The sequence below is a fragment of the Corapipo altera genome, unplaced genomic scaffold (genome assembly GCF_003945725.1).
Source record: "Corapipo altera isolate COAL_440 unplaced genomic scaffold, ASM394572v1 359, whole genome shotgun sequence".
NCBI classification, from domain to species: domain Eukaryota; kingdom Metazoa; phylum Chordata; class Aves; order Passeriformes; family Pipridae; genus Corapipo; species Corapipo altera.
This window is the reverse complement of record NW_020884948.1, coordinates 2,382,078-2,409,094: the sequence shown is the minus strand read 5'-3', so window position 1 is coordinate 2,409,094 and position 27,017 is coordinate 2,382,078. Positions and strand designations below refer to the sequence as shown.

Here is a 27,017-nt window from a genome sequence, read left to right as displayed (position 1 = left end):
CTACTGTAACCTTATTCTCCATTTCTGTAAGTTTACATTTATTAAAGGAATTATTTGCTAAATAGACTTAACATATCAGCTGCTTTGTCCCATTCTGTCCCAGTTCAGAGACAGGTGCAGATTACTGCTTTTCTCAGCCAAGCCATGAGGACCTTCAAACAGCCCCTTCTCTGGCAGTAATAAAGGCTGTGACCTTTATCAGGGACACAGACCCCACTCGTGCACCACAAGTGACATAATTACCGTGGTTTAAGAAGTTGCCACCTCCAACCAGGATGTGATGTTTGTCCAAAAGGTCATTAAATACAGCAGCTTAATTCTCATTGCTCTCCCCATTAAGTTTAAAGTCACACAGACACTTGAAACTCATCTCTTTTACGTTGCCACTGAGGCTTGCTAAGAGCATGGCTGGCAGCCAGCCATTTTGGCCCAGCTGATGGGCAGAGGATCCCCAGTGTGATTGCTTCTGACAGTGTAACCATCCACATACATCTTATTTGTGCACTGAGCAGTAAATAACTGCACAGAGCAGTGGCCATCAGCTAGTCCCCATCTGGTAAACAGCCATGCAAGTTCGCAAACTTAATCCTAAGAGTAGCCTGGCTGGACTGTTACATGCTCCCTCAGTACTTCCGTGACTGGGGTGTCTTCTCTGATGTACTTTTAGACAGAGAAGCAAACACAGGAAGGGAAGTTCAGAGAAAGTTTTTCCAACAGCTCCTTCAACAGAAGGCAATACACCAGCAGAAATCACTCACTCTCACAGTAGGAATAGCCCAGTAATGCTTAAAGACAATCTAGTCAATTTACATCTGCACGGGACTAGAAACTGTATGTGGTACCTGCAACATATATAAAACTGCAATTTAGCCTGAAAAAAAGGAATAGCACTAACATTTGCATCTGCATTTGCATGAACATACTCCAACTGCAGTACATCAGCACAGACCCGTGTATTGTCCCATCAGTCCCCAGACTCATTGGTGTCCAATGCCACAGGTGTCAAGAGTAGAATCGGAGAGGGGAATGCACTCAGGAAAACCTCTGGGCACAACCGATAAGGAGGGTGGCTATCCTTGACCTGGTTCCATTCAACAGCAAGGGAACATAAGCTTTTATGCTATTTTATCTTGACTAAACACAGCACTCCTGCCAAGCAGTTTTAGATGAGAATTTTGCAATTCTATGCTTAATGCTTTACAAAGAAACTGTTGTTCTGAAGAACAATGGCTTTTTTTCTCCTTTTGCTAAGTAGCATATATAGGAAATTGGAAAACTGAAACTCAAGTCCCCAGAAAGCAGTTAAGGAAAAGCAAAACACTACCTGGCAGTGGTTATCATAATATGGCATTATGATTCACTGATAAAAAACAGAAAAGGAAAAGTCAAACCAGAGCATAAAGAAGGTCTAGTAGGTAAGTTGCCTTCTGGATATCACAGGAACAGAATTTTCCAAGGCAGTGTGTGTATGAAATATACCCCAATATTTTGGAAGTAAATCCTGACTCATTCTGTACCAAAGGGGCTCCCACTCAGAAAATGCTTTAAGCATCAAAGTAAATTTCTAAACATTCCCTCAACAGCATTTCAAGCCAGAAAAAAACTTTGAACAGCTAGTATAAGCATGCTCAAGCCAAACAAGTAAAGAGAACGATGTGAACAGAGGACAAAATTGCTTTGGTTTGGGTGTGAACTTGCTGTTGTACTTTTTCTACAGACCAGTGCACTTATGTACATACCACAGCAAAGGTTTTCTCTCTCAAAAAGCTTTACAAGTTGCCTTTGCAATTTGGAAATCTTAGTGTTATCACTGAGTTATCCAGTAAACAGTATGAAAAGATAATCTAATTTAACACTCCAAGAGTGGGCACAAGATTAAAGTTTTCTGTCCCACACGTTTTTATAGAGGGTTTCCTAGTAATGACTCTAAACATCTTATTAGAGCTTTCTTAAATGTCAGTTTAAGGCTCTGACACAAAAATAAACACTCATGTTATTTGCTACAAATGTAATAATGGATTATGAAAACGTACGTGACAAAAAGTGACGAGCTAATATATGAGTTACACTGACAGTTATTCGCTGCAGGCTCAAAATATTTTCATCTTCTTTATTACTTTTGATATGCATGATCTCTTTAGTCCATTTCTAATTGCCAGTGTAGCACAGCTTGAACTGCAATACGTTGCTAATGGCAACAGTGGGAGTTTCACATGTTTAAAACCTGTTTCACCTGGGAATTGTCCAGCTGGACTTGGATAATGGGTCAGACCTCAGAGCTGTAAGGGAGCTCCCACTGCCTTCAGCAGTGCTGCACCAGCTCCTAATGACAGAGTGTCTACTCTGATAGTTGCCATATTTTCAAGTAAAAATAAGAGACATGACATTGGCCTTCCTGGAGAAGTATTCCAACACTACACAGATAACCTACACGAACACACACACGCACACACACTTACTTGTTTTATGTAAGACAAACACCATACCTCATTCCTTCTGTAGATCTGTTCTGGTAGTTGCGGTAGAGCTGGGGAACACCCAGCATGGCCTCGGTGAACACTGCAAGGAAGCCCAGTGTCTCCACAAAGAGAAATGAGTCCAGCCAGAGGTAAGTGATGTAACCAGTCACAGCAGTGAAGGTGAGGACACACTGCAGATAGTCTGTAAACTTGCTCCAATGCCAAAAATAGTTCAAGTCAAAATCTGCAACAGAATAGGAGTGGAAGAAGAATCAAACATGTTTTCTCAACCAACTCAAAGTTAATCAGGTGGAATTAAAAACAGGGAAGCATGAGGGAGCCATAGTCAGTCTTTGGCCATAGAGCATGGTAGAAAATGAGAGAAATAATTAAAAAAATAAAACCAAACCAACCAAACACGCTCATCAAAAAAAAAATCAAACACAAAAACAACATGAAAAATAAAGAGTCTTGATTTCAAAAACATTTTCTGGGGAGTGTCAATAAGGAAACAATAAAACGAAGTCTTGCAAACCAACAAAATATTTATAAAAACGACTTTTTAAAAGGAAGCATTTTGAAAATACCTTCATGTATAAAACATGAAGGACTCTGGATACTAAGATCCAGATCTGGATATTAAGGGATGGGGCATCCATAACTGGATACTGGACTCTGGCATAAGAAATGTTTCACAAGAAACTTCACAATACCAAGAACAGGTCCCAAGCACAGCAATGTAAGTGTTCTCTCTCTTAGGTCATTATCTCTACCTTTAAACTGCCTCAATCCAAGCTCCTTAGAAGGTCACTCAGAAGTGACCTGAGAAGTTCACAGTTCTGTTCCCCGGTGCTGTGCAGCTATGCAGCTGCCTGTGGTGAAGGGCAAGCTGCCATGTGCAGCTGGTACAGTTTTAATGAGACAGGTACAAGACTGAGGCAAGATTCCCCTCTGGAACAAGGCCTCCCACAGACATCACCGGTTTCCACTCCAAAGGCAAAATGTGCTTTGCTCTCACCTTTGCCATTACCAACAACTGCAGGGTTCACACTCATTTCTACATTCATCAGAACAAAATGCTGTACCACACGACTTCCTCTCTTGAGAGCAGGAGAGAAAGAATGAACCAACCATGGCATTTGCTTGGCACATTAACAGCATACCACTGGAAGATATGCAGCTATCTTATTGATGACTAATAAAATATAAAACCCCATAACCATTGACTGTATCACAAAATAATAACATCATTTTTAATAATAAGAATGCAACAATAACTGTAGGTGCTGTTCCTGCCTTCCTTTCTTAAAAGCACTTTAAGTTAAAAATACCTACTTCAGCCTACTGTTAACTACCAAGAGGATGAACCACCGTCCTAACAGGGTTATTACAACCAGCCCAAATATGTGCAACACACATCACTAGAAGATTTTTGTCGCTGCCACCTCAGAAGTAGTAAGAAAGCTACAAGAAAAAGTCCTATTTCTAATTCAGGCAATGAAGACACTGACGTCCATGGACTAACAGCAAATTCAGTGCAAATGGGAATACAGGCACTTAGTTGCCTAAGGATACATATACATGCCAAATAATAGTTTCATTCTCTGCATCTTTTCACACCTTCATATCATTATCAGTCTAGCCCTCAGATACTCCTTATTAACTCTTTTTAATACCTGGCAAACTCATTCCTGAGGACACCTACTGACTGCACCAAGCTGAATCATTTTACTTTGCCACACAAAGAGGAAGGCAAAACTGGCCAGGAGCCATACCCAACCTGTAGAATTGTCAGCCACCACCCAGACTGAATGAAAAAAACTGTGGCAAACCCACTGTAAATGTAAATGTTGACTTCCAGTATTTTATGGTAGTAGCTCCTCGGCCTCAAGAATTCGGGGACGCAAGACACATAGCACATGAGCATCATGCATTTCTGGAGCTTTGTGAAGGTTTTCCTTTTTGGAGATGAAGGAAGAACAAAACAGAATGAAATAGAAAAAGGAACCACAACCATAAAGGCGGGAAAATCATTACTCAATTTATCTCTATTGCACTTTCTGGAGATAAGGAAAGTCAAGGAGAACCTCTGACAAAGCAGAAGGAATAAGAAACATTCAAAACTCCCATTGCTTTCACTGTGCCTGAGCTACACCCACACAACATAAAGTAGCAAGGGGCGTAACAGAGTAAATTTACACTACTTTTGCCGGCTTCACCAGCAATAGCAAGCAAATGGCCTGACACTACACAACATATCTGACACTGCGCAACCACTACATTTGCAAGAGATGCTGTCGGGGACAGAGGCCTTGGGGCATACAATGGGGCCAGAACAGTGAACAGCAGAAGAAAACGGGATTAAGAGAAAGAAAAGCTGGGGAGGTCTCAGGTCATTTAAAAAAGCAACCTCCAATGTAGAAAAGGAGAGCTACTGATGTCTTTTAAGACATAACTGCTTTTACCAGATTATTTCTTCAAACCTTTTGAGATGTGCTCACACAGCCTTTAGTTTCTTCACAGACAGCTAAAGCACTGGCTTTCAATCCTCAAGAAGACATGTGTTTCATTTTACTTCAGAACTCTCGCACTCAAACATGTTGAGTGTCAAACATGCTGAGTGGAAAATCTGCTTTTACTTTCCAGCACTAGTCATTCAACATTGACACAATGTTCAACAGGTCCGTCTCAGACCAACATCTTAAAACCAGTGGCAGCCATAGGCAAGAACGCATAGAATCACAGAATCACAGAGTGGTTTGGGTTGGAAGGGTCCTTAAAGATCTTCTAGTTCCAACCCCCTGCTATGGGCAGCAACACCTTCCACTAGACCAGGTTACTCAGAGGCCCACCCAACCTGGCCCTGAACACTTCTAGGGATGGGGCATCCAAAACTTCTCTGGGCAACCTGTTCCAGTGCTTCACCATCCTCACAGTAAAGATTTTTTCCTAAAATCCAATCTAAACCTATTCTCTTTCAATTTGAATCCACTCCCCATCTGTCCTATCACTACATGCCCTTGTAAAAAGTCCCTCTCCATCTTTCCTGTAGGCTCCCTTCAGGTACTGGAAGGCCACAATTAGGTCACCCCAAAGCCTCCTCTTTTCCACGCTGAACAATCCCAATTCTCTCAGCCTTTCCTCATAGCGGATGTGCTCCATCCCTCTAACCATCTTGCTGGCCCTCTTCTGGACTTGCTCCACCAGGTCAATGTCCTCACTGTGCTGAGGGCACATCCTTTCAGACAGTTCCAGCCCTAGAAGAGATCACGTTGACTCTCGAGATGGCTATGTAGTCACTACACCTTAAATCCTGGGTTCAACAGAATTAGTTTGGATCCGGTTGCTGTGCTGCCATGGGCATGCAGGACCCTTGGTCCCTCACTCACTAAACCTTCCTACCAGCTGTCAGGTCTGCCCTGCATACACTGTGTTTTTCCTCCTGCATTCTCTACATGCTCAAGGCTCCTTTTTAAAATACCCATCCCTAAACACCAAATCCTTATTTCCCCAAGTTCATTTTCATAACAAAAATCAAAGAACTAAAACTACACGGGGGGGACCAGAAGTTTAGGAAGCTCATGAAACAAAAAAAGTCAACATTCACATAGCTACCATGAGGCCAGCAACAAAATCCATGGATCCATGCAAACACTTGAACAGATGAGAAAACTATTGTGTGAAACAGGACTTCAGCTGAAGCAGGAGAGCTAATTACTAGCACAGGAAAGAGACTGAGATTCTCTTTCGCTCAAAACTGTCATGATGCTAGACAGTCTCTGTTGCACTGCACTAGTTTATTGAGTAAGTTCTAATTTCTGCTATAAATTTTCCTTGGTTATGTTTTCAGGGAAGAAGGGAAGACAAAAAGACGTAAGAACCATCACAACCAATAACCTTGGTAACAGCCTTGCAGGAAAACATCTGAGTTATTTTAAAAACAACCCAATATATAATCACTAATTGCTCTACTTAACAGATGTATATTCCAGATGCAGAAGTCTATTTTAGGATGCTACACATCACCACACTCTGCATTACCAAAAAACCTGACCTTTCATATGGGTCTCTCTGGCCCTTACTTGAACTGGTAAAGTGTTTTGCCACATGACTGCTTCTTTTTTAATCGAGGCTAAAACTTATTTTCTTTGACAAATGGTTTCAAAAATTCAAAGGGAAAATAATCACATACCCATCACTTCAAGGTCTGGAAATAAACTATGACTCATTTATCCAAGTTGCTTCCTTCTCAAGGGGGTCCAAACACATTATGGGAGTAATGGTAGCAATACACTTTCAAAGAAAAAAAATGTTGGTTGTGCTGAGTACTGTGACAGGTACATACAAAAAAGGCTTTTAAATGCTAAAAAAAAGAGAAGGAGTTAGTTTTAAGAACAGAACAAAATGTGTGTGCAGACTAGTCCTGTCCCAAGAAGATAATCAGAGGACACCAATCAGGGCTCCAGAACTGAATGAAGTTATAAATACTACTACAAATATTATTTATATCTGAAGAAAATTATTAATAATAAATATGATATTGGGATTTTTGCCCCCCCCAACATCATCCCTTTTCTTTAAAAAGACAAAACAAGAAGTCCCACTGCACCACATTTTTTTTCTAGTAAACATCTTAAAAACTGTGCAAGTTAAATCTGGATGCACATCTTTCTACTCCCTGAAACAGGAAGGCACTGCTTGCATAGCTCACTGCATTCACTAGCTCCCCATCCTGCCCACAGAGAAATCCATGATGTGAGTTTGTGACCATACTCAGCCGATGCAGTCCAAGCAGTAACTCCCAGTCACTACCATCCTGCATGGATCGCAATTGGCATTACTGCTGTGAAAGGTACTGTATCTTATTACCCATGCTTGAGCTCTTTAATCCACTCAGTGAGCTGCATTTTAAGTATGTTAATCCATTGATAGATGAGAGATTTATGTTGGAAAATCCTACGGATGCTGGGGGAAGTAGCAGCTCAGTAGGTTCTTTGTGCACTGACTGGAGAAAACTCTACACAGCTTGAGGGTGAAGAGGGATGAGATTAAAAGACCTCCTCTGGGAGGCACATTGTGTGTCAGATATGAAAAATGTAAAGCAGGCAGAGACAGCATTGTAAATAATCATGGTTAGGACTAGTTGGGGCAAAATGCAAGTAGTAAATTCAAGATTCTGGTGTGGGATAAATGCCAAGCAACACAAAGAAGAGTTCTCACAGTATCAACTTTCACTTGAGGATGACACAGGGGTCCAAACAGTTACATTATTTTTAGTCAAGACACATTTTATACCAAGCCAGCTACCATGCTAGTTCCCTTTGGGAAAGTGAAGCAAAGACTTTGACATCCTAAAAATTATTTACTGTAGCTCTCAATTTCTCTTCCTAGTTGCATCTTATTTTGTGCCTTGACCTTTCTAATTCTGTACCTACATCCTTGTGCTACACTTACACTCATCCTTAGATATTTGACCCAGCTCTCACTTTTTGGTTGGTTCCTTCCTGGGTTTGAGGTCAATGAAAAGCTCACAATTTTACATTGCCTGTCTTTGCAAGGTGGGAGAGCTTGCATTTGAGCCCTTTGTATAGCTTCACCCAGGAAATAAACTCCTTCTTTGTTATGAAGGCTAGCTACTGGTTTTACTTTGCTTTCTCCCGCTCCTTATTATACCATTAATTCGCAGTCATTCACCCGAACTGCCTCCCATAATTAAACTCTTGACCTCCCGTATGAAAAACACTGCTCACTAACTCATTCTGGAGCACACTGGCCACTCACTACCCCGAGTGCCTTTCTAAACAGATGACTGTTTACCTCCTCCCCCCAGTATACAACTAATAATTCTTATGTTTTGGGAGACTGTGGTGCTGTCCAAAGAATGTCTAATTTCCATCATCTAACTGTGGACCACAGTGCCTGCCCACCTGACCTGTCTGTTCCTGTCACATGATCAAAGGAGTCTAGCCTAAGCAGTCAGATGTCCAGCTCCTCTCTTAAAAACACTAGAATCCAAAACCTCAGGGCTTAGATGCTGTGAAGGAGCCTGATAATGGTAATTTAGCCAACCTGGAACAGTTACAAAATGCAGTCATGGATGAGAATTATTTCAGGTTATTATCCATGGTCTGTTTACTGTAAAATGTACACGCTTTAAATATGCAGGAGCTGGAACCTGTGACTCTCTGCTCTCCCTGTGGGTCTCAGCTACTGGGCTATGGTGCAAGAGCCTCCTCCTCACTTGCTTTTTTGCTTGTGTCAAGAACTTGTGGTCTCCGCTGTAAAAGAGGTTCAGTTCTGTGCAGCAGGCAAATATGAATGCCACTCCTCATCCCAGCCCGGCAACAAGGGCAACTCTTCGGACAGTTGGAAGATGCAGACTTGTATCCCCAGGCTGACAAAAGAAATTAACTCAGACCTCTCACACCTCAAATGAGTGCTCTAAGCTATACACAGTTCCTGCACTCAGCAGTGGCATCTTAAAATAAATAAATTTTGCCATGTTCTCTGGAGAGGACCTGGGAGGCACCTGCCACAGGAGGTAGGGCCCAGGCAGTGGATTCTGAAAAGGAGATTTTTACACTTTGAGTCCTCCAGCTGCAGCAAATCCTCAGACATTTGCTTCAGGCATTAGCTGTCTCCCTTGGCAATCCTGATTTCAGCTGTCTCATCTTAAAACAGCAGCAGGATTACAGAGAAGGACACTGGCTAGCACTTCTCATCTTGCTCATTCTAAGCAGCTCCCAGTCAGAAGGTGGGTTTCTCTGATCCTCTGTTCTGAAATTCCTGCATACCTGACAGGGTACCCAGGAAATAACTGGGGTGACAAGAGCAGCAAGGCTCTGTAGGACTGTTACCAGGTGATCCGTAACTTCTCCCTCTCTCATTATCTACATATCCAGCTAGGCACTTTCCTCTTTTCTTCCAGAAAGAAGGAAGGAAGCAGCATTAGGCGGTGAGAATTGATAGATTTAGATTTTCTTTCTTCCTTTTTTAAGAAGTGATAGAAACCTGCAAATGCTGTCTGAAGCCAGCATTTCTTTTACACTCACTGGGACTGAAAAGGGACTTGTTATCTTTCACTCATGGTACAAAAGAGAAGAAGTGAGAGCTTAGCACCAAAAACTTCTAGCTCTGATTCAAACCACCGTCCTTTGAAAAAAAGTTCAGGAATCCACCATCTTGCATCATCTCTATCAGGAGACAGTGTTCTCCATCTCCATTCCTTCAGGCTCATGAGCTAGGAATTTCTGTATCTCTGTGTACTTCTAAGTGTCTGCTCAGCCCTGTCACCACAGTACTTCAGCATCTCTCAAACCTTCTCTTCCACAGGCTGTTGTCATCTGGCCTTCACGCTGGCTTGTAGGCAAACACTGCCCCTTTTTCCCTTCTAGCACATCTAAGATGGGAGTAAAATATTCCAGAGAGTCTTGAACCCTTTCTGAAAATATCACCCCAACCTATACTAAACAAATTACTCCCATTCAATGGAACTCATTTTTGACATCCCTTGGCCCCTAGAGCACCTTGCCTTGGCCACACACAGACTAATGACAATTTCCTTAAAGCCAGTCCCCTTAGGATTTCACTCTCCTTAAAGGCCCCACACAAGTCCTTTAGTTAACAAAAAGTAACCGGCAGGTTTTCATGTGAGAGGGGGACAATGTCACATCTTAATTGCAGAGAAAAAGTCTGAAAGCCTCACCCACATAAAACTTGAAGATCAAAAAAAAACCCAAACTTTAGTTTTTAAAAGCTCGCTGGAGGTTTCAGTACTTGATGGGAGGACAGAAGACCTGACAGTAGAAGTTCAAGTCTGATGAAACCTCCTCTATATCAACATTACCTCTATCTCCCCTCAGTCATCTCCTCTAGTCTGAAGGCAAATACTTGACTTGATTTTCTTTGCTTCATTTTATGTGTTGTCATCATCTCCTAAAATCTTTTATGCTGGGTCTCTGTTTTGTCACATCAGGTTCATGTTTTTTCCCTCCCATGAGGTTTATTACCCGCTCTTCTTCCTCCTTCTCAAAAAAAAATTACACATAAGTGGCCTGACATTTTTTTCAGCACTGTCTCCCCCATTCAGGGCTTTACATTCATTTTTCATACTGTCTCCCAGCACAACATACCTACAAGCATTAGCAACTGCTCTGCCTTTCCCCTTTGGAAGCTATGACATCCACTCTACCTCCTCACCAAAGGGAATTATAAATACCACACTAATGCACTGGTACATATGAAAAAGTCAAACAATCCACATTCTATTTCATAACACCCTGCCTTTCCCATTAATGTGCTACTTCCCTGATTTTACAGCCTTTGGTTTTAGGGAAGCCTCTGAATACCACTTAGTACAGTGGTCTTCACCAGAGATAATTAGCAGTGACACCTATATTGACCATTTTGTGACCCTTTAAAGAACAGCAATTTAAAAGTTACACTTTAGTCTGAAAGTTTTAACCCTGCTGCTAACAACACACAGGAGAAGTAAGAATTAAAAGCTAAATGAAAATATTCATACCCTGGGCACATCCTGTGCAGCTTTTGCTGTGCTATCTGCAGCGTAATTTACTTTGTACACAGCTTCAGTTTATAGGAGTCTCACGGTGAAGACAAAAAACAAGAATTTAGAGAAAAATGCAGTTATATAAAGCCACAAAATTAGGCTGACCTTTAGCTCATCTTTGAGATTTTCCACTGTCTTACAAGAGGATGTGAAATTGTTTACATCACTTGTGCTGCACTGTTATCAGCCCTGTCAAAATTTTAATTTGTTTGTCTATATATACACCTAAATATGCCTGCATACAAATACATACCTCTTCCTCACATTACAACTGCTAATCTTATAAGCACCGAAAATAAAGCAAAATTATAAAAGCAACCAGGGAAGAACAAAAGAGTTTTTGTTCTAATACAGAGGAAGGTTTAGCAAGTATGGTATCTGTGAACAAGGCTGCAGCTGTTGGGCTCAGAAACTGGTGGTGAACGACAGCTAAGCTGGGAAATCCACATGGAGCAGCACAGCACAGCACAGCCATCTCTGCACATCACTGTGCATAACCAATTTTGGGGAAGCCAGAAGCAAACTCCTACCCCAGTCCCTCCAACAAAAAGCCTGCAGAAAAGTACTGGTCTAGTCTCTTCCAAAGCAAGAACATTTCTTGGAGTTCTCCAGATGGAAAATCCTTTTGAGGCCATCTTGCAGCAGGTGCACTTGCAACCCCCTACCAATCCACCTCGTGCAACATATGCTAACCAAACTCTGTCTGATTCCCAAGTTCAGAGAGAGAAAGCACCAGGTCTGTACTCCTGGAGTGTTAGTAGACCACGCCAGTAAGATTAGGAAAAGAAAAATGACAGAGAACCACCAGCACAGATACATGCCAATATTGCTACTAGGGCAAGGCACTTAAGCCTAGATATATCTAAATCAAGGTAGTTATAGGACTGTATTTCCTCTGTGGAGACTGGCTTCCCCAGTAGCATCACTACTGAAATTACCTACTGTGTTACTGCTACTTTTGCCTGTTCAGTAGAGAACTCTCTCCTCTTTCTGTTCTAACGTATTGACATTCTTAGTCACTGTGTCCAGGAGATTGTCTCAACAGCTGGCAAAAGCAGCAATTAGCTGATGTACAGGTTGACTGACAAAGGAAAGCAGCCTAATAACTAGGCAGATCATGGGGCTTGGAAAGCCACTAGCATGAGATAACTGTGGCCCAAAGGAATTAGTGCTACGGAAAATAAGCCATGTATTTGAAAGGTGGAGTGAAAGCAGCAAAAAACAGCTTCAGAAACCATGCAACTCAGAGAGATGATGAACCTCAGGAGGAAATCCTCCTCTAAAGGTGCAGCATGGCAGTGAAATGGGAAGCCACAAAATGGGAAGCACAGTTTCGATGATTCTGGGCAGCAAATGTTTTCAACACTCCTGATTCTGCTCACCTCCTATACCAAGAGCATCAAAAATCCCACTGCCAGATAAACTAAAGCAGTAAGTTCCCCAACCCTTCATCTGCAAGTACAGCTGTAAGGCCTTTGCTCCCAACTGTGCTGATGGTGGAGGCGGCAGATAAGAGCTAAGCTCACTCTTCTTTTGGTCAGATACGCCTTCCTATGCTAACTATAGAAAGAGACTTCTTTTTCTGACAGCAAGATAAGCAGGGATAATGAGAACGTCACAGCAAGAAGAACGTGTAGTACCAGGTTACTATTTTTACAATAACTTTAACAATATTTTACACTATCCTCAGCATGGTTTATCTCAGCTATCACCCACAGCGCTACCAGGTAGTATACAAAGGTCTCTAAAAAAGACTAAAATGGAGTAAGTTAAGTACTGCAGAGCAGGCACCCTTTGTTCTAAAATTCTAGTAGTTGGGAGTTATAAACTCTCTATGAAAACAGTTTAATTTCTTTTGAATAGTACTGAAACTGATTCTTTGCAGTTAAAGTCTCAGAAGATATCAAGACTACTATAATATTAGAAACAATATGCACTTATCATACCCCCTCTCATTCAAAGACTGTAATTAAAGAGATGAGTATTTAGAGAGATTTAAGAATTACAAAGCCAAGCTGTGCGTGAGGCCAGATGTAGGTTGCCTCAGATACCACCATGCCAGGGATTACAATGCCAGGTTGCATGTACAACACAGCAACTCTGGAAGTAACTGTCAGGTAATACTTCTCCACCTTCTGAACTGCAGAACTCTGGGGAGAATGCCGAGTAGCCAGTAACGTGCCTAAAGATAAATGATCCCTCTCTTTTTCAGCCTTGTCTGACCTTGACTCGCCTGAGACCCTATCTCCTCTATTGTAAAGACACCACAAAAAGAAGATATTTATGTTATTTTTTTTTTCAGATACTGAAGTTGGGCACTCTTTTGTCCATGTGTAAGTATGTCTACAACACAACGCTACACACTCTTCCTAAAAATATAAAACTGTCTCCTCATTTAGGACTTTTGGGGGAAAGTTTAAACCTAGTTTCCTAGGTAACCCACTACCAGCCAAGACAAATTCTAGCCCCAAAACTGGCCCTGCTAATTTAGCATCCAAACAGAATAATGCCTTGTGCAGCTGAATCCTTTGCTAAAATAATGTGACATGACCTGCTAAACATCTCTTGGCAACTGCCTCAGTTAACCTCAGAATAACTCATTTTAGTATCAATAGTTTAATGCTTCAAAATTACTACAAGCATGTAGGAAATTGCAGGAAGCTTTTGGCTCTTTTTTTCCCTCGCCTCTCTCCTCTGCCCAGTCCCTGCTACACACACAAAAATGTCAGACATGTTTTCTTCAATTACCTGAACTGCATTACAAAGATGCTTATATCCCAAAAAGACAGCACAATCTACTCCATTTCATAGGGCTTTCTTTCAAATATCTATTGTAGTTAATAATAATAGGGTAGGCTGGTGAAAAAGAATCCCGTTTCACAAAAAAAATTTTTATTTCTGGATTTTTGTTCTATGCTGGAATAAAAAGAAAGACTTTGGGAAATCTGGGGGAGGATGAAGAGGGAGGTAAACATACAGGTGGGATTTAGGAAATAAGTTGAAATTTTTAACATCTCTGATTTGAATTAAAGACCTTCCACCTAGGTTTTTCCATGTCCTGAGGGAGGACCTGGTCATGAGCCTAATGCCCATTCAGGTCTGGAAGCATCTCCTGTCAGCAAAAATTCTGACCAACTTTGACCAAACAAATTCATTGAAATAATTTATGTGCATGTGTTTGTGAAGACATGACAATTCACCAGTGACAACCAACAATCCATTCACAAATTTCAGGCCAGCAGTAGCAGAAAAATCTCAACTTATAACTTCTCATTTGCTACCATAAACATAATTTAAGTATACTGAAATTTGTAAGGTTGACTACAGAAATTCACCTACTGTGTTTTTTTAAAAAATGTAGGTAGATAAAGCTGGCAATAATTTTGAACTCCATGTGACTTTCTAGGGAAAGGGGAATAAAAAAGGACTTCTTGTAGCATGTTTTCCAGAACCTACATACGTGCAGTCTTCCCTCACAACCTTTAAACCAAAACTCACTCTATTTTACAGTAGCAAGTCTGCACATATCTAAGTTATTGTATACTGACCCCAAACAGTAGGAATTTCTACCCAAATTACTTCATTGCGTTAGCAGAAAGAATTTATAGGAAGGGAGATCAGTAGAGTTTCACTTCAGTGCTTGCAAACTGCCTTATTGATTACAGCACTTGTAACTGGAAGAGCTGAGACAGAGCTACCCTGAAACAGAATTTCCCTTTTAACTTCCCAGCTACTTAGTCTGACCACAGATAAATCCCTGTTTTGACAAGAGCAGTGGTTGTTACGCAAGATGACACTTCTGAACACCATAGTTTCTGAACACCTTGTGCCTGTGGTTTAATACTCCATAGTTAACAAATCTTCAAGATCTTATTAGAAAGGCAATGGTAGTAGTAAGTGGTTCTCTCATGAATAGTTTGGTGATGACATAGGTGTGCATTCACAAATTGTTCACATTTCACAGCAGAATTTTAAGCCCTTCTCATCCTCCTCAAGCTGTAACAGGACAAATGTTTAGCTCCTTAAGCATTTCTCACTGAAGTCACAAAAAGTGGGCTTTTCTCTTTTAAGATTTTACACACCAAAAAAAGAACAAGCCTGTATTTTAAACCAGATCTGTTCACTCATTTAGTTCAAAACATAATTCCACAAACTGTTCTGTCAGTACAACTGAGGGGGCAAGAATGAGGGGGGGAAAAAGAAAAAAGAGGATCAAGAATATCTTCGGCATTGCTGCTAAGCATCCTGGCACCCAGCCATTGCTGGAGGCAAAGACTTTGGCTGTTACGCCCTTTTATAAATATTTTTACTTTAAAAAAGGACAATAAAAAATCTTCACACCAAAACAGGTAGAAGACAGTGAACTGGCAGTGTTGATCAGTAAGATGACTTTGCCACCACAGGGCATCATCCTTTTATCCCTGGCCAAGTGGTACAGGGATTTGCCCTCCATGCTGTGTCCCTTACTGTGTACTCAGGAGTGCAGGGGATGCAGAGAATGATGACAATGTAGTGAACCATAAACAATGAGCTGTCAAACAACAGTCCTATCCACAAATCCCTCATTAAATTTCTGAGTTCTGCTGTGAAGAAATAGTGAATCTCTTCAGAGTGAGCAGTTCTTTGACATCTACTGTACACAGAAATTTAATGAGGAACTTGTGGATAAGACTATTTTAAGCCACTTCAATATTAAGTTTGCTCTATTCCCTAAGTGCAGTTACTTGTTCTACTACAACCTACTCTCAACAGGGGGTGAAGAAAGGCATTAGGGAGTAAAGAGTGTCTCTGAAGACACAGTAAAAATTCTAAGGCAAAAGACATTTTCTTAAAATAACTGCTCCTGATTTTCACATACAAAGACAAGAAAGGGCAGCCGTGGAAAACCTCAACATAAGCAAGGAGTCATTGCAAGTTTTTTGTGGTTTGTATACATGGCCAAAAAAATGAGGGTGATGGGAAGCAGAGAATTTCAAGACCAGCAGCTGTTTTTTTCCAAGGCTATACAAACTGGAGACAAAGAGGGAAAAAAATTTTTACCTAGCAACAACTGCAGTTTGTGACATTGAAAAAGCAACCTACTAAAAAGTCACTTTAAGTAAGGAGGGGATGGTATAATTTTTATTATCATGAATATAAACATCAAGTTTTAAAGATTAACTACACACAGAGGCACACACAAAAAACGCAGCAAGCTTGCAAAGGCTACTGAAGTGTGTGTAAAACCAAAGCAGCAGCATTGGTCCTTATTTTGATGGGAAAAAAATTCTGACCCTCATATACCTTAAGCGAACAAACAGAGATGTTCTGAATATTTAAAATGTTGCATCTCTCAAATTCTCTTCAGACTTTTTAGTTGCAATGGGTTATAGTAAAAAAGACAGCTTTAAGCAGCTATTAAAAATAAAAAAACATTTCTCTGAAAACTCAGGATCTGTCTTCCTTTCACTGGTTTCTATGTCTCGCTGGAATCGGACATGACGAACGAGACCATTTTTTTTTTTAAACGTACAATGCAAGTAAAAATAATCTGTCAGAAAGGAATTCTGGGATTTGGATTTTTTTCCCCTACCCATGGGAGGGGACATAGGATTCTGATGCAGTAGATGTAATGCATACTGATCATGGAGCAGAGCAAACAGAAAGTAGGGCACATATTAAATGCATCTGAAAGGAGACCTTCATAACTTCAGGAATAATGGTGGCATAGCTGTTCCCCCCACAAGGAGGGAAACATGCTGATTACTAATAATCTGTTTGGAGGGAGACTGTGTACACCCTGACTCTCACCATAAATTTCATCAAAAAATAGCACCTTTTCTGCTGTTGATTCAAGAGGATATCTCATTTATTCTAACAACAAGAAACTGATGGGAGCTGAATAACACCTGCTTTGTTCCATGTTTTTGAATAGTAAATGAGAGTAAAAAAAGGATGAGGAAAAAAGAGTAAATTAATTTTACTAAAAACCTATCTAAAAATAATATCCACTTCATTTGTTTGGGGGTTTTTTTAAAGCATTTCCACAAAATAAACCTTCAGAACTAACACTGGGGTTCATTTACATTTTTAAAATTTAAATTATTTCATATTTGTTTTCAATCAATTTTCAACCCAAATAGCTTGTTATACATTACAAGTAAAAGTAATGCAATATGTGACCATTTAATGCATTTTTAACATGATAAAAAATGTAATTTGAATGGATCATTACTAAAATACAGAGATATTACATTTATATATATTCACCACCAATATGAACCATATGAACCAAGCTTTCTTTAGTCAAGACTCAAAATAATTTATTTTATTTCCATATTTCTTGCTTGGTAATTTAAATCATTATTTGCAAAGACAGCTCCAACACCAAATATAAGATTTCCTCGTCACAGCTTCAAAGAAGTAGAGTCTGTGGAAGTCAAAGGGAGAGGATTTGGGCCTTAAAGCAGGAAGAAGTGTTTGTGGGACAAGTCTCTGAAGTGAACTCAGAAACTGATACGACTTAGAAAAAAATTCTTCCACCTGAATTTTCTCTCTTCCTTGACACTGTCCTGTATGACCCTCCAGCAGTCCAGGTTGAGATCTGGAATGTAGCTGTAAACCAGCACTGCTTACGGACACTCTGCGCTGTCACACCAATAAATGGCTACATAATTTGTCCCAAAATCTAACACAATAACCCCTTCTGAGCGCACGCAAGAGTAAGGAGTATCAAGCGGGAGGGCAGGGGAGAAGATGATGTACTGCCTGGCTTTGAAAGTTGACTGCCATGTCTCAGTAAAGATGAGCTAGAGCAGAGTCAATAGTGATGCTATTAACTTCTATAAGTAGGCCAAGTCTGCGCTACTGCAGCATTCCCCTCAAACAGCCTTCACACTTAATGCCATCTTCCACAACAATGCCCATCTCCCCAACACACAGGAACAGAACCAACAGATAATTCATACACAAATTTCTTCTTTTTAGCATTTATAAGTCACCTCTTTGGGCACCTGTTAACTGGCCAAACATCAGAAGTGACAACTTGGTATCCATACCAGAAGGGCACTTGGTTTGCCTTCTGTTCTTCAGCATGCCTTGGGCCTGCAGGTTCATAAAAAATGATACAAAAAAAAAACATCGATAAATGTGACTGTGAACTTACTATTGCCAAAGAAAATCAATAAGAAAAACTTAATATGGCAGCAGCCAGTTTTCCCTGACGCCGTGCTGATCTCAGCACCACAGAACGCAGTATTTATCTCACCAGACTTGACATATTGGAGTCCACCCCACCAGCCTGAGCTAGGGATTCAGGCCCTTTGCAATTCATGGAGAAAGACTGACTTGCCTTCAGCTTTTGCAGGCCACTGGGGGAGTCAAGGGTAGAACCAGACAGGATGCCGCCTTCTTTTACAGGAAACACTGAGATTCCAGATGTTTCTCCATCCCAAGTCAGGAGCAAATCACACTGTCAGATACACATATTAAAAAGACAGCGGACCAGCAGTACCTGAACAGCCTAAGGGCCAGGATGCTGGCTTCAGGCTCCCACTGAGGGCTCTCTTTCCTGCCTGCAGCCTGGCTTACCGGGGAACCGTCAGAGCCACTTTGCTCACACTGATACACTCTGGTTATTTGTGCAAGCAGGAGCCTCCACTTCAGTCTGTCACATCCCAGGTGAATGCCATGACACTGGCTTACAGCCTGTATGACTGGACTGTTCAGCTCCAGCCTTTACAGGGCTAAAGTCATTCAGGAGCAGAGGCAGACACAAACTAAATGGGCGGTGAGGGCTAAACACAGCTGATTGCAGGCATCCTTTTTGTGGTGGTAACACGGGATCAAGAACATACAGGACAGCAGGAGCATCTAAACCCTTTGCCTTAATTCATCCTTGCTTAGCATTCCCATAAGATATAGATATAGAGCACCTAGTTTCCACTGCTTAATTTTACTGCTTCAGAGTTGGGACACAAACTGGAATTTCCTATGTCATCTCTCAAAAACAAAGAGCCAAGGGAGACTGGCTAAGATCTCTCTTCTTTCTCACTTGAAATATCCTCCTAGGGTTTGAAAACCCATTTTCAATAAATAATCTTTGGTGCATCACTGCTTACAAAGTGGGAACATGGAAGGGAGGGGGGAAATGGAAATCTTTCAGTAAAATAAAGCTATTCCCAATTGTTTTTGTTCCAGGATGGTCAGTATACTACATTACAGATTAAAGCATGACATTTGTGTCTAAATAGAAAAGGTTTATTTTGTTTTCCCTTGATACAGCAATGAAGATGGCAAGGCACTGATGTTTCAGTGTTAAGTGCCTTTCAATATCCAGCAGAAACATTTATTTATTAAATATATTCCCTATTTTTTAGTAGAAACTAGTAACTTCATACTCCCAGTGTACTTTAAATAATTAAAGAAAGCTAGTAAAACACAAAAGACATAAAAAGTAGGGAAAAAATAAATCAGGCTGCGTACAATAATCAGGTTGTACCTTGAGCGTTACCTCCACATACAGTTCGTGGAGCATATTATGTTAGCTTAGACATCCTACTGTCACACCAGCTCCTTGTAGCACCATTTTAATTGGAACCAAGTGAGTGCTGCCACCCAGCTCAGCACTTCGGGTCACCTCACAGTCCATTCCTCCCACTCCATACACTGCAGTGGGTATGGTTATCTCAGTAGGCTCATTTCCAATAGATTAAGACAAACTGGAAACAGAAGCAAAAGTCCTGAACAAATGATGCCCTCAAGGCCACATGTATCAACTGAGCAGCTTTTCAGAGTGACATGTCTGCCTTTCATATGGAGTCCATGTTCGAGGGTCAGCAGCAGAAACTGAATGCAAGCTATGCCGCCATCTCCTGTACAGGACATAAGTTTGATGTTAACACATGCTGACTCTGACGATGAGTTCATGTGTTGAACTGTTGATTCTATACCACTTACATAAATGCAAAGATAAGGTTCTTTAAAAACACATGAAATCTACAAAATGTAGATGTACCAGAATCTACAACAAGATCTTAAAAACGTGCTGCAACCAGAATTTTTTTTCCCTAGCAAGCTGTCTAGACAATCCATTATGTCTGGGCAGCCAGCACTGGACAACAGTGCTTCTTTAATCACACACCACGTCATGCAGACTTACAAACCACTTAAAAAAATAAAAAAGTGAGCTATCCATGCATCTGTACTAACAACTAAAACCCCCTCAACTTGAAAGTTTATTCTGAACTCTGTGGGAAGTTGAGTTACCCTTTAAATATTTCTTGACTTATACCTTTTGCACTGAACTGGCAACTTGGTAATCATCTAGAAAATCATTGTTTCTCTTTTCACTTTTTTGCTTACAGAAACTGGAAGAGATCAGACAAGCAGCAAAGCAGGCTATCACAGTGAAAGCTAGATAACTAACCGTCACCATGGCTCTAAACTTGCCTCTTGCCTTCTTGCATTAATAATGCTTTAATGTGCTTTCACTGGTGAGGGAGGTCTGCCCCCTACAGCTCCTCAGCCCCGCTAGCAAAGCTGAGGGAGTGAAGCAGTGCCCACAGAACAGGAAAGCACGAATTTGGGAGTACCTAAATTTATGCAAGCCATCTGACACAGATGGGATGCATGTGAGGGTGTTGAGGGTGCAGGCTGGTGTCTTTGCAAGGCTAGTCTACCATCTCTGATAGGTCATGGTATTGGGAGAGATTTTTCTATGACTGGGAAAAAAGTTTAAAAAAAATCACATCTATCTTCAAGGAGGAGATCCAAGGAACCACAGGCCAGTCAGGATAACCTCATCCCAGGCACGGTTATGGAAGAAGTCCTCATGGAAGTCATTTCAAAGCACATGGAGCACAAGAAGGTGACTAGGGCAGCCTGTGGGGCTGCATCTGACCAACCTGACTGACTTCTGAGATGACTGGCTTTAAGGGCAAGAGGAGAGCAGTGGGTGTTGTTTACAGTGCCTTTAACAAGGCTGCTGACAGTCTTCTACAGTATCTTTATTAACAAAATATTGATTGGTAAGTGGACAATAAGAAAGGTAGAAAATTGGCTGGACCATCAGGCTCAAAGAATTTTCCCTCTCAAAGGAAAAACATATAATTTATGACCAGTTACAAAGCAGCCCACAGTAATCAATACTAAGGCCTACACTCTTCAATATATCTTATTAACAACCCGGACGATGATGAGTTCATGAATACCAAATCAGGGAGAGTGTGTAATAAACAACTTCCTCACAAGGGGAAGTGAAGGGGTAGGCACTGATCTCTTTGCTGACCAGTGACTGGATCAAAGGGGAAGTTTAGGTTGGATATTAGGAAAAGGTTTTTCACCCAGAGGGTGGCTGGGTACTGGAACAGGCTCCCCAGGGAAGTGATCACAGCATTAAGCCTGACAGAGCTCAAGAAGCATTACTCCATGATCTTGCTTAAAGAATAAATCTCACCATTCAGATCTAGACATGACAATGGCATATGATAAGCTCAACAAGTAGGTAACTGCAAAAACTTCTCACATCTGTCAAACTGAAGCAGCATCTCTGCTGTATGTGTATACATGTTCCCTGATCTGCAGGACAAGCAGACAAAGCAATTAATTTGAACATTTAGATGTATCATCGCTGTTGTCATTAAGGCACATAATTATTCTGGGTCCCACCATGAAGGAAAAGATTTTTGCAAAATCTCTGTTTATAAACTATTTCTACAGTTACCACCACAGCCCTGAAAGCAGTATCAGACTCCTCTCTCCAGCTGAGTGGCGCAGCAAGCAAGTTTTGGAAACCCCAGAGCACCCTCATGTGGCTAGATGTTGCTAGAAGCTAGAAGCAACACAAGCAAAACTCACATTTTATTCGCAGTAAATAGAATAAATAAACACATAAACTCTCCCCACCACACCACCAACTGGAAGTGCTGCTTGTGCCAGAAGTAGTATTTCTGCCGCCGCACAGCTCTTGCAACAGACCTTGTTTCAGTCTCCTTCCCACCACACTACAGCTGCATGACAGGCCAGGGACTGCTGGAGGGCCAGGCAGGGGCACCAGCAGTCAAAGTCCAGGCACCACACTCCAGAAACACAGCGCTGAACCTCCTGTGATACCTCTATGTATTACTGCTCACTCCCAGATGGAGAGCAACCTTCACCACCTCTCCCTTTTCTCCCCATGTTAAAGGACAGATTTCCTTCAATTTAAGGCAACACTGAAATTGTAGCAGATAATGATTTTTTTCTTTCCCCTGCTCACCTTTTTTTTTTTTTTTAATAAACACAGGCTGGGAGAACAACAGCTGTACTCCTCCTTTCCAGCTCTCCCAGCCACTTTCCTTTATGCTGCACAGCAAAGGAAAGGTGCCGCCACTGCACAAGCCTCCCTCACTCCATCTAATCTGTGCCCTGCCTGTCCATTCCCTTTCTCTTTGTAGCAGGTAGGCTTTTGGAATAGACACAAGCCCTTCACATGTTACATTGAACCTGGCAGACCTTCTTAAACTATAAACACAAGCACTGTAAACTGCATTAGAAGTAACTAAAAGAACAGCCTGCTTCCAATTTCACACTGAAGCCATTCAAGAGCAGTAGCAAGGTTGGTGTAAGAGAAGGGGTCAAAAGGCTCAAGTCTGAACATACTGTTCTACCACAAAAAAACGTCTTACTGAAACCATTCTGACTCTGAAGAGATTTTACGAGTCTGTGGTTGGCTGTTTTCCCTACTGCCTGTCAGCTCAAAACTTAAAGGGAGCTAAATAACACTTTCAAAATGTGGTAGCAGCAAAAACAGAACGCCATCCTCCAGGTTTTCTACTCTGATCACAAGTAAACACATGTAACATCATCTTCTCAACTCCCTGTTTTAGGGATAGAGAAGATGCACATTTCTTACCACCAATGACCAGAGCCAAATGAATTAACATGTGATACAAAACATTATAATGCTCATATGGCTGACAAAGGAAACTAAAAATATTTTACTTAAAATCCCACAGTACTTTGGATTGGAAGAGCCTTCTGCAGGATATCTAGTCCTGTCAGTTCAAAAGTAACCTGTTAAAAATTTAAAAACAGAGGACATTTTACTTTACAAAGTGGTACTTTGAACCTTTCAGATTAAGAATCAGTAAATTTTTAAACTATCATGAAGAACCAGTTTGACTACAAGTTACTGTGTGCACTACCATAAAATATAAGTAAAATGTTATTGTCCACATTACACATGAGATCAGAATAACACCTTAAGGCTCTGGAGTTTTCAGTTCAAGAACCAAAAGAAGTTGTGGGTAGCAGCTCCAATTTCTCAAGTCTTTTGAAAGAATACTTTCTACAATACAGCCCTCAAAGCACAAAGATGCTATCTGTACTTCTCATTGAATGTAAAATATTTCATTTAGTGTATCAACTGGGTTGGTGAAAAACGTGTGTGTATGAAACAACCAGCAGTCACCAACTCCCACATACAAACTCAAAGAAAGAAACATTACTGGCTAGATAAGGTTTTTGTTGTCAAAGAACACATCTCTGAGTAAAGTCTCAAAGAACTTTTTTTGTCAAGTTGCCAAACAAGAAGTCTGGAAACTAAAATTCATTCAATGGTTATTAAAAATTATAGACACTCTAGAACTGATGGCTTCACTGCACGCTAAAAATATAACCTGAAATTCAACTCACCCATCCACATTCCACAGTGGGTGTTTATTCCATTCTCAGCCCCACAGGGAACAATGACCTGACGATTCTTCTCACTTAACTGGTCTAGTAAACAGACTAAACCTGGGGAAAACATAGCTTCCCAACTGAACAGAGTTTGAAGCTCACTGCTTCTATTTCAGACCCGCACAATGCACACTTTGTCCCCAAGTCGTCTGTCAAAGGCCATCACCTCTCTGCCTACCAATTCAAGTTTCAACCTAAATGAAGGTATTAAGTTCCAATCCAAAGCCTGAAATCAGCAGGAGCCTGTTCAACCATCACTGTGCTAACTAAAATCCTGGAAAAACGATTAAGTGTTACCACCCAAACAAGACCCCTCTCCTCTCTGAGTTACACTACCCACACAAAGAAAATGGCAGGTCAACAGTCAAAAAAGCTATTTACCTGGCAGATACAGGTAACTCCACTTTCAGATGAGTCAGACCCAGTAAGAACTCAGCAGGAAGCATACTAAGAACATAAGACTGCAACTTGAAAAAAAGGACCCATACACTAACAAGACATAACAGGCACTCCACAGATCTCACATACTAATAAACCAGCAAGCAGAATTAAGACATAAGCCCTTGGCGTTTCTTGGACTCTGAAAAAATACTGCCTTATTTTTGGATATAAACCACATTTCATCACCTTACCTTTCTCCAAGAGGAAACTCAAACATCTGTGTTTAGATAACATAGGCCTGTGGTATGAGGGACCCTATCAAACATGCCTGCCCTGCTCTGGAGTAGATCAAAACACAGTAGATCCTGTCTGTGCTGGCTCACACATTCATCAAGTGATCACAGAAAGTGTAAGCAGCAGGTTCAAGAGGAGGAAGTGGGGATGCCTGGAATTACAGAGTTCGTCCAGCCATGATGAAGTCCTACTTTCCTGGAAATGTCTGAATATTTGCCTGTCGATGGGAAGTAGTGAATTAAATCCTTATTTTGATTTGCCTACATGCACAGCTTCTGCTTTACCTAGGAAAGTGTCTTTATCTCAACCCAGGAGTTTTCTGACTTTTACCCTTCTGATTCTCCCCTCCAACCCACTGCAAGGGAGTGAGTGAGCAGCTGTGTTGTGCTGAGCTGCCTACTGGGGTAAGCCCATAACACACAGGGACAGAAGCATGATTCTTTGTGGCTTTACTACAACTACTGATGTTATGTCTGCAGTTCATAAATGGAACACTATATCTGAAATCAGCTGAAGACTTGGAAGCTATTACCTCATACCTCATGTATCACTCAGGCAGGTAATGTCAGTCTCTTCCACTTCTATTCCCAAGGTCATCCATGTCTCTCATGAACAGAAAACACCTTTAGCCTTTCTTAAAGTGGCCACCTTTATTCTCATGCAAGTCACCACTTACCTCTCAGGTATAAATCTCCTAGATGCCATGCATTCCCAGAGTGACTTGCCCATCTGGATCCCTTACCACAATATCTCTAAGTCTGTGGACATATTTACTGCAAGTCTCCCTCTCCCCTCCAGCTCCTCCCTCCATAGCCATGCGGCCCAGTTGCCTCCATCACATGGAAATGGGAGAATAAAAGCAAATCCATTCCTTGACTACCATGGTCAGGAACGTGCTTTTACACAGAGCTCTATGTTCCACCGGGTAACAAGCATGCAGGAAACAGACTGGCCTTATGCCACCACCTCGCTGAGGGGTGTGTGTTTCTGGGTCTCACCTTAAGGAAACTGCAAAATGCCAGAGGGAGGGGTCATAGCTGCTCAGAGGCCTCAGCAATCAAACGTTCTTTGGATTTCTCCCTTTACAGCTGTCTTTTCTGAAAGGAAAGTGTCTCACTGGAATACAGGATTTAATTAGATAAGCATGTAATCCTGGGTAGAAGGGATCTAAACCCTTCCATGATCACTTCCATGTTCAATTGTGACAGAGGTGTGACAGCTGCAGCCCAGCAACAACTATGCTTTTTGTTACGTACTTAAATGTCCACTGTACAGGGAATTCAACTACCGGGCAGCATGGTATCAAAGTCACATACTTTCAATGCAACCCAAGTGCTGCCCACAACCACCGGAGGAAAACTGTGTCTCTGCTCTATCCTCAGCTCTGCTCAGGTTGTCAGGGTCTGGACAGAGAAGCACATTGTGCATGTTACTTACAGAGCACCCATGGAATATCAAAGCCTCCAAGCCCAGTGCCCCTGCTGAACCCGAGCAGAACAAACACTCTGAACAGAAGAACCCAGAGAGCTGATTAAATAAAGTTTACATCTTTCATGGTACATGTACTATATTAGTGCTGTTCTAGAATATGTCAACACTTATTTTATCACATGCTAACTGATGCCCTGAGTTAACTAAAGAGTGTGGACAAAAGGAGAGGTGAAAGCATGAGTTATTCACCAGGCTGTCACACTGCCAGTGGAAACTAAGTAGCAGATGCCTGTATCTGCTAAATTCACATTACTGTTTCCTCCTCATTATTATGTAGATACTAACTCTGTGAAGTCAACTACACAGGCACTTTACATTTTTCCAGCTCTAAAAAAAAGTAGTTGAAAATATTTTGCAACAGATATTTGGTGAATCTAAGTTTTTGTCATTTTATTACTACTGTTTTAAAATTTAATGTTACTTGATGAGTTTTTGTTCAGGTTAAAAGCCAGGTTCAGGGTTCAGTAATATGTAAAGTTTTAAAACCACCTTCAGAGAAAGAAGGAGAACCCTTTAGAAGTGTCTTCCAAAATGTTTAACCACCTACCTGGGGGAAAAAAAAAAATCAAACAAGTCACATCCACTTTGTGCCTCCCCTGCCACACCAATGAGACCACTCACATCAACTTCTAAGGCACAGCCTGTTCAGAGCAATGTTCAGTGTTTTGTTACTTATTCAGAGTTTCTGTTACCCCAACTATCTCCAATACTCACAGAGCTCAATTATTCACATTTGTTTTAAGACACCTCATCAAGTAAATAAAACAAAAAAAAAGTCAAACCACTCAACTGCAGCTTTGCTCAGCCTCAGCAGTTGCTTTGCTAACAGGCACTAAGTAGAACTAGATACCTGCATCAGAAAACACAGGGAATAAAGCATTATTCCTTCAGAACCAGAGTTACAAGTTTCTTCTTAATCTGTCCTTTGTCCAGGAAAAAAGGGGGAAGAATTTTATTTCTGTATGAAATCAGGAAACCCTACACTCTGGGGCCATCCTGTAAGTTTTATTTATTTTATTTAGGTCACTCAAACTGCATCAACCCTCTCCCACATCCTTAACTCTCCTCAGTACAGACTGCTAGAAAGTCACAGACTGCTAGAAAGTCACTTTTCAGAGTCACGT

At 41.2% G+C, this 27,017-nt stretch overlaps 1 protein-coding gene across 5 annotated transcripts in view; it reads right to left on the bottom strand.

Moving 5' to 3' along the window:
• Positions 1 to 27,017, bottom strand: part of PQLC1 (PQ loop repeat containing 1) — a 72,418-nt gene that overhangs the window by 17,741 nt on the left and 27,660 nt on the right. For 4 of the 5 annotated variants that reach the window (XR_003530814.1, XM_027662786.1, XM_027662788.1 and 1 more), the window contains one exon: positions 2,487 to 2,703. Coding sequence is in view for 4 of the 5 variants with exons in the window: in XM_027662786.1 (XP_027518587.1) it covers positions 2,487 to 2,703 (217 nt within the window). In the remaining variant the exon portion in view is untranslated. Of the gene's footprint in view, positions 1 to 2,486; positions 2,704 to 17,359; positions 18,112 to 27,017 lie in introns of those variants that run through there. The other variant, XM_027662789.1, reaches the window with a different exon arrangement.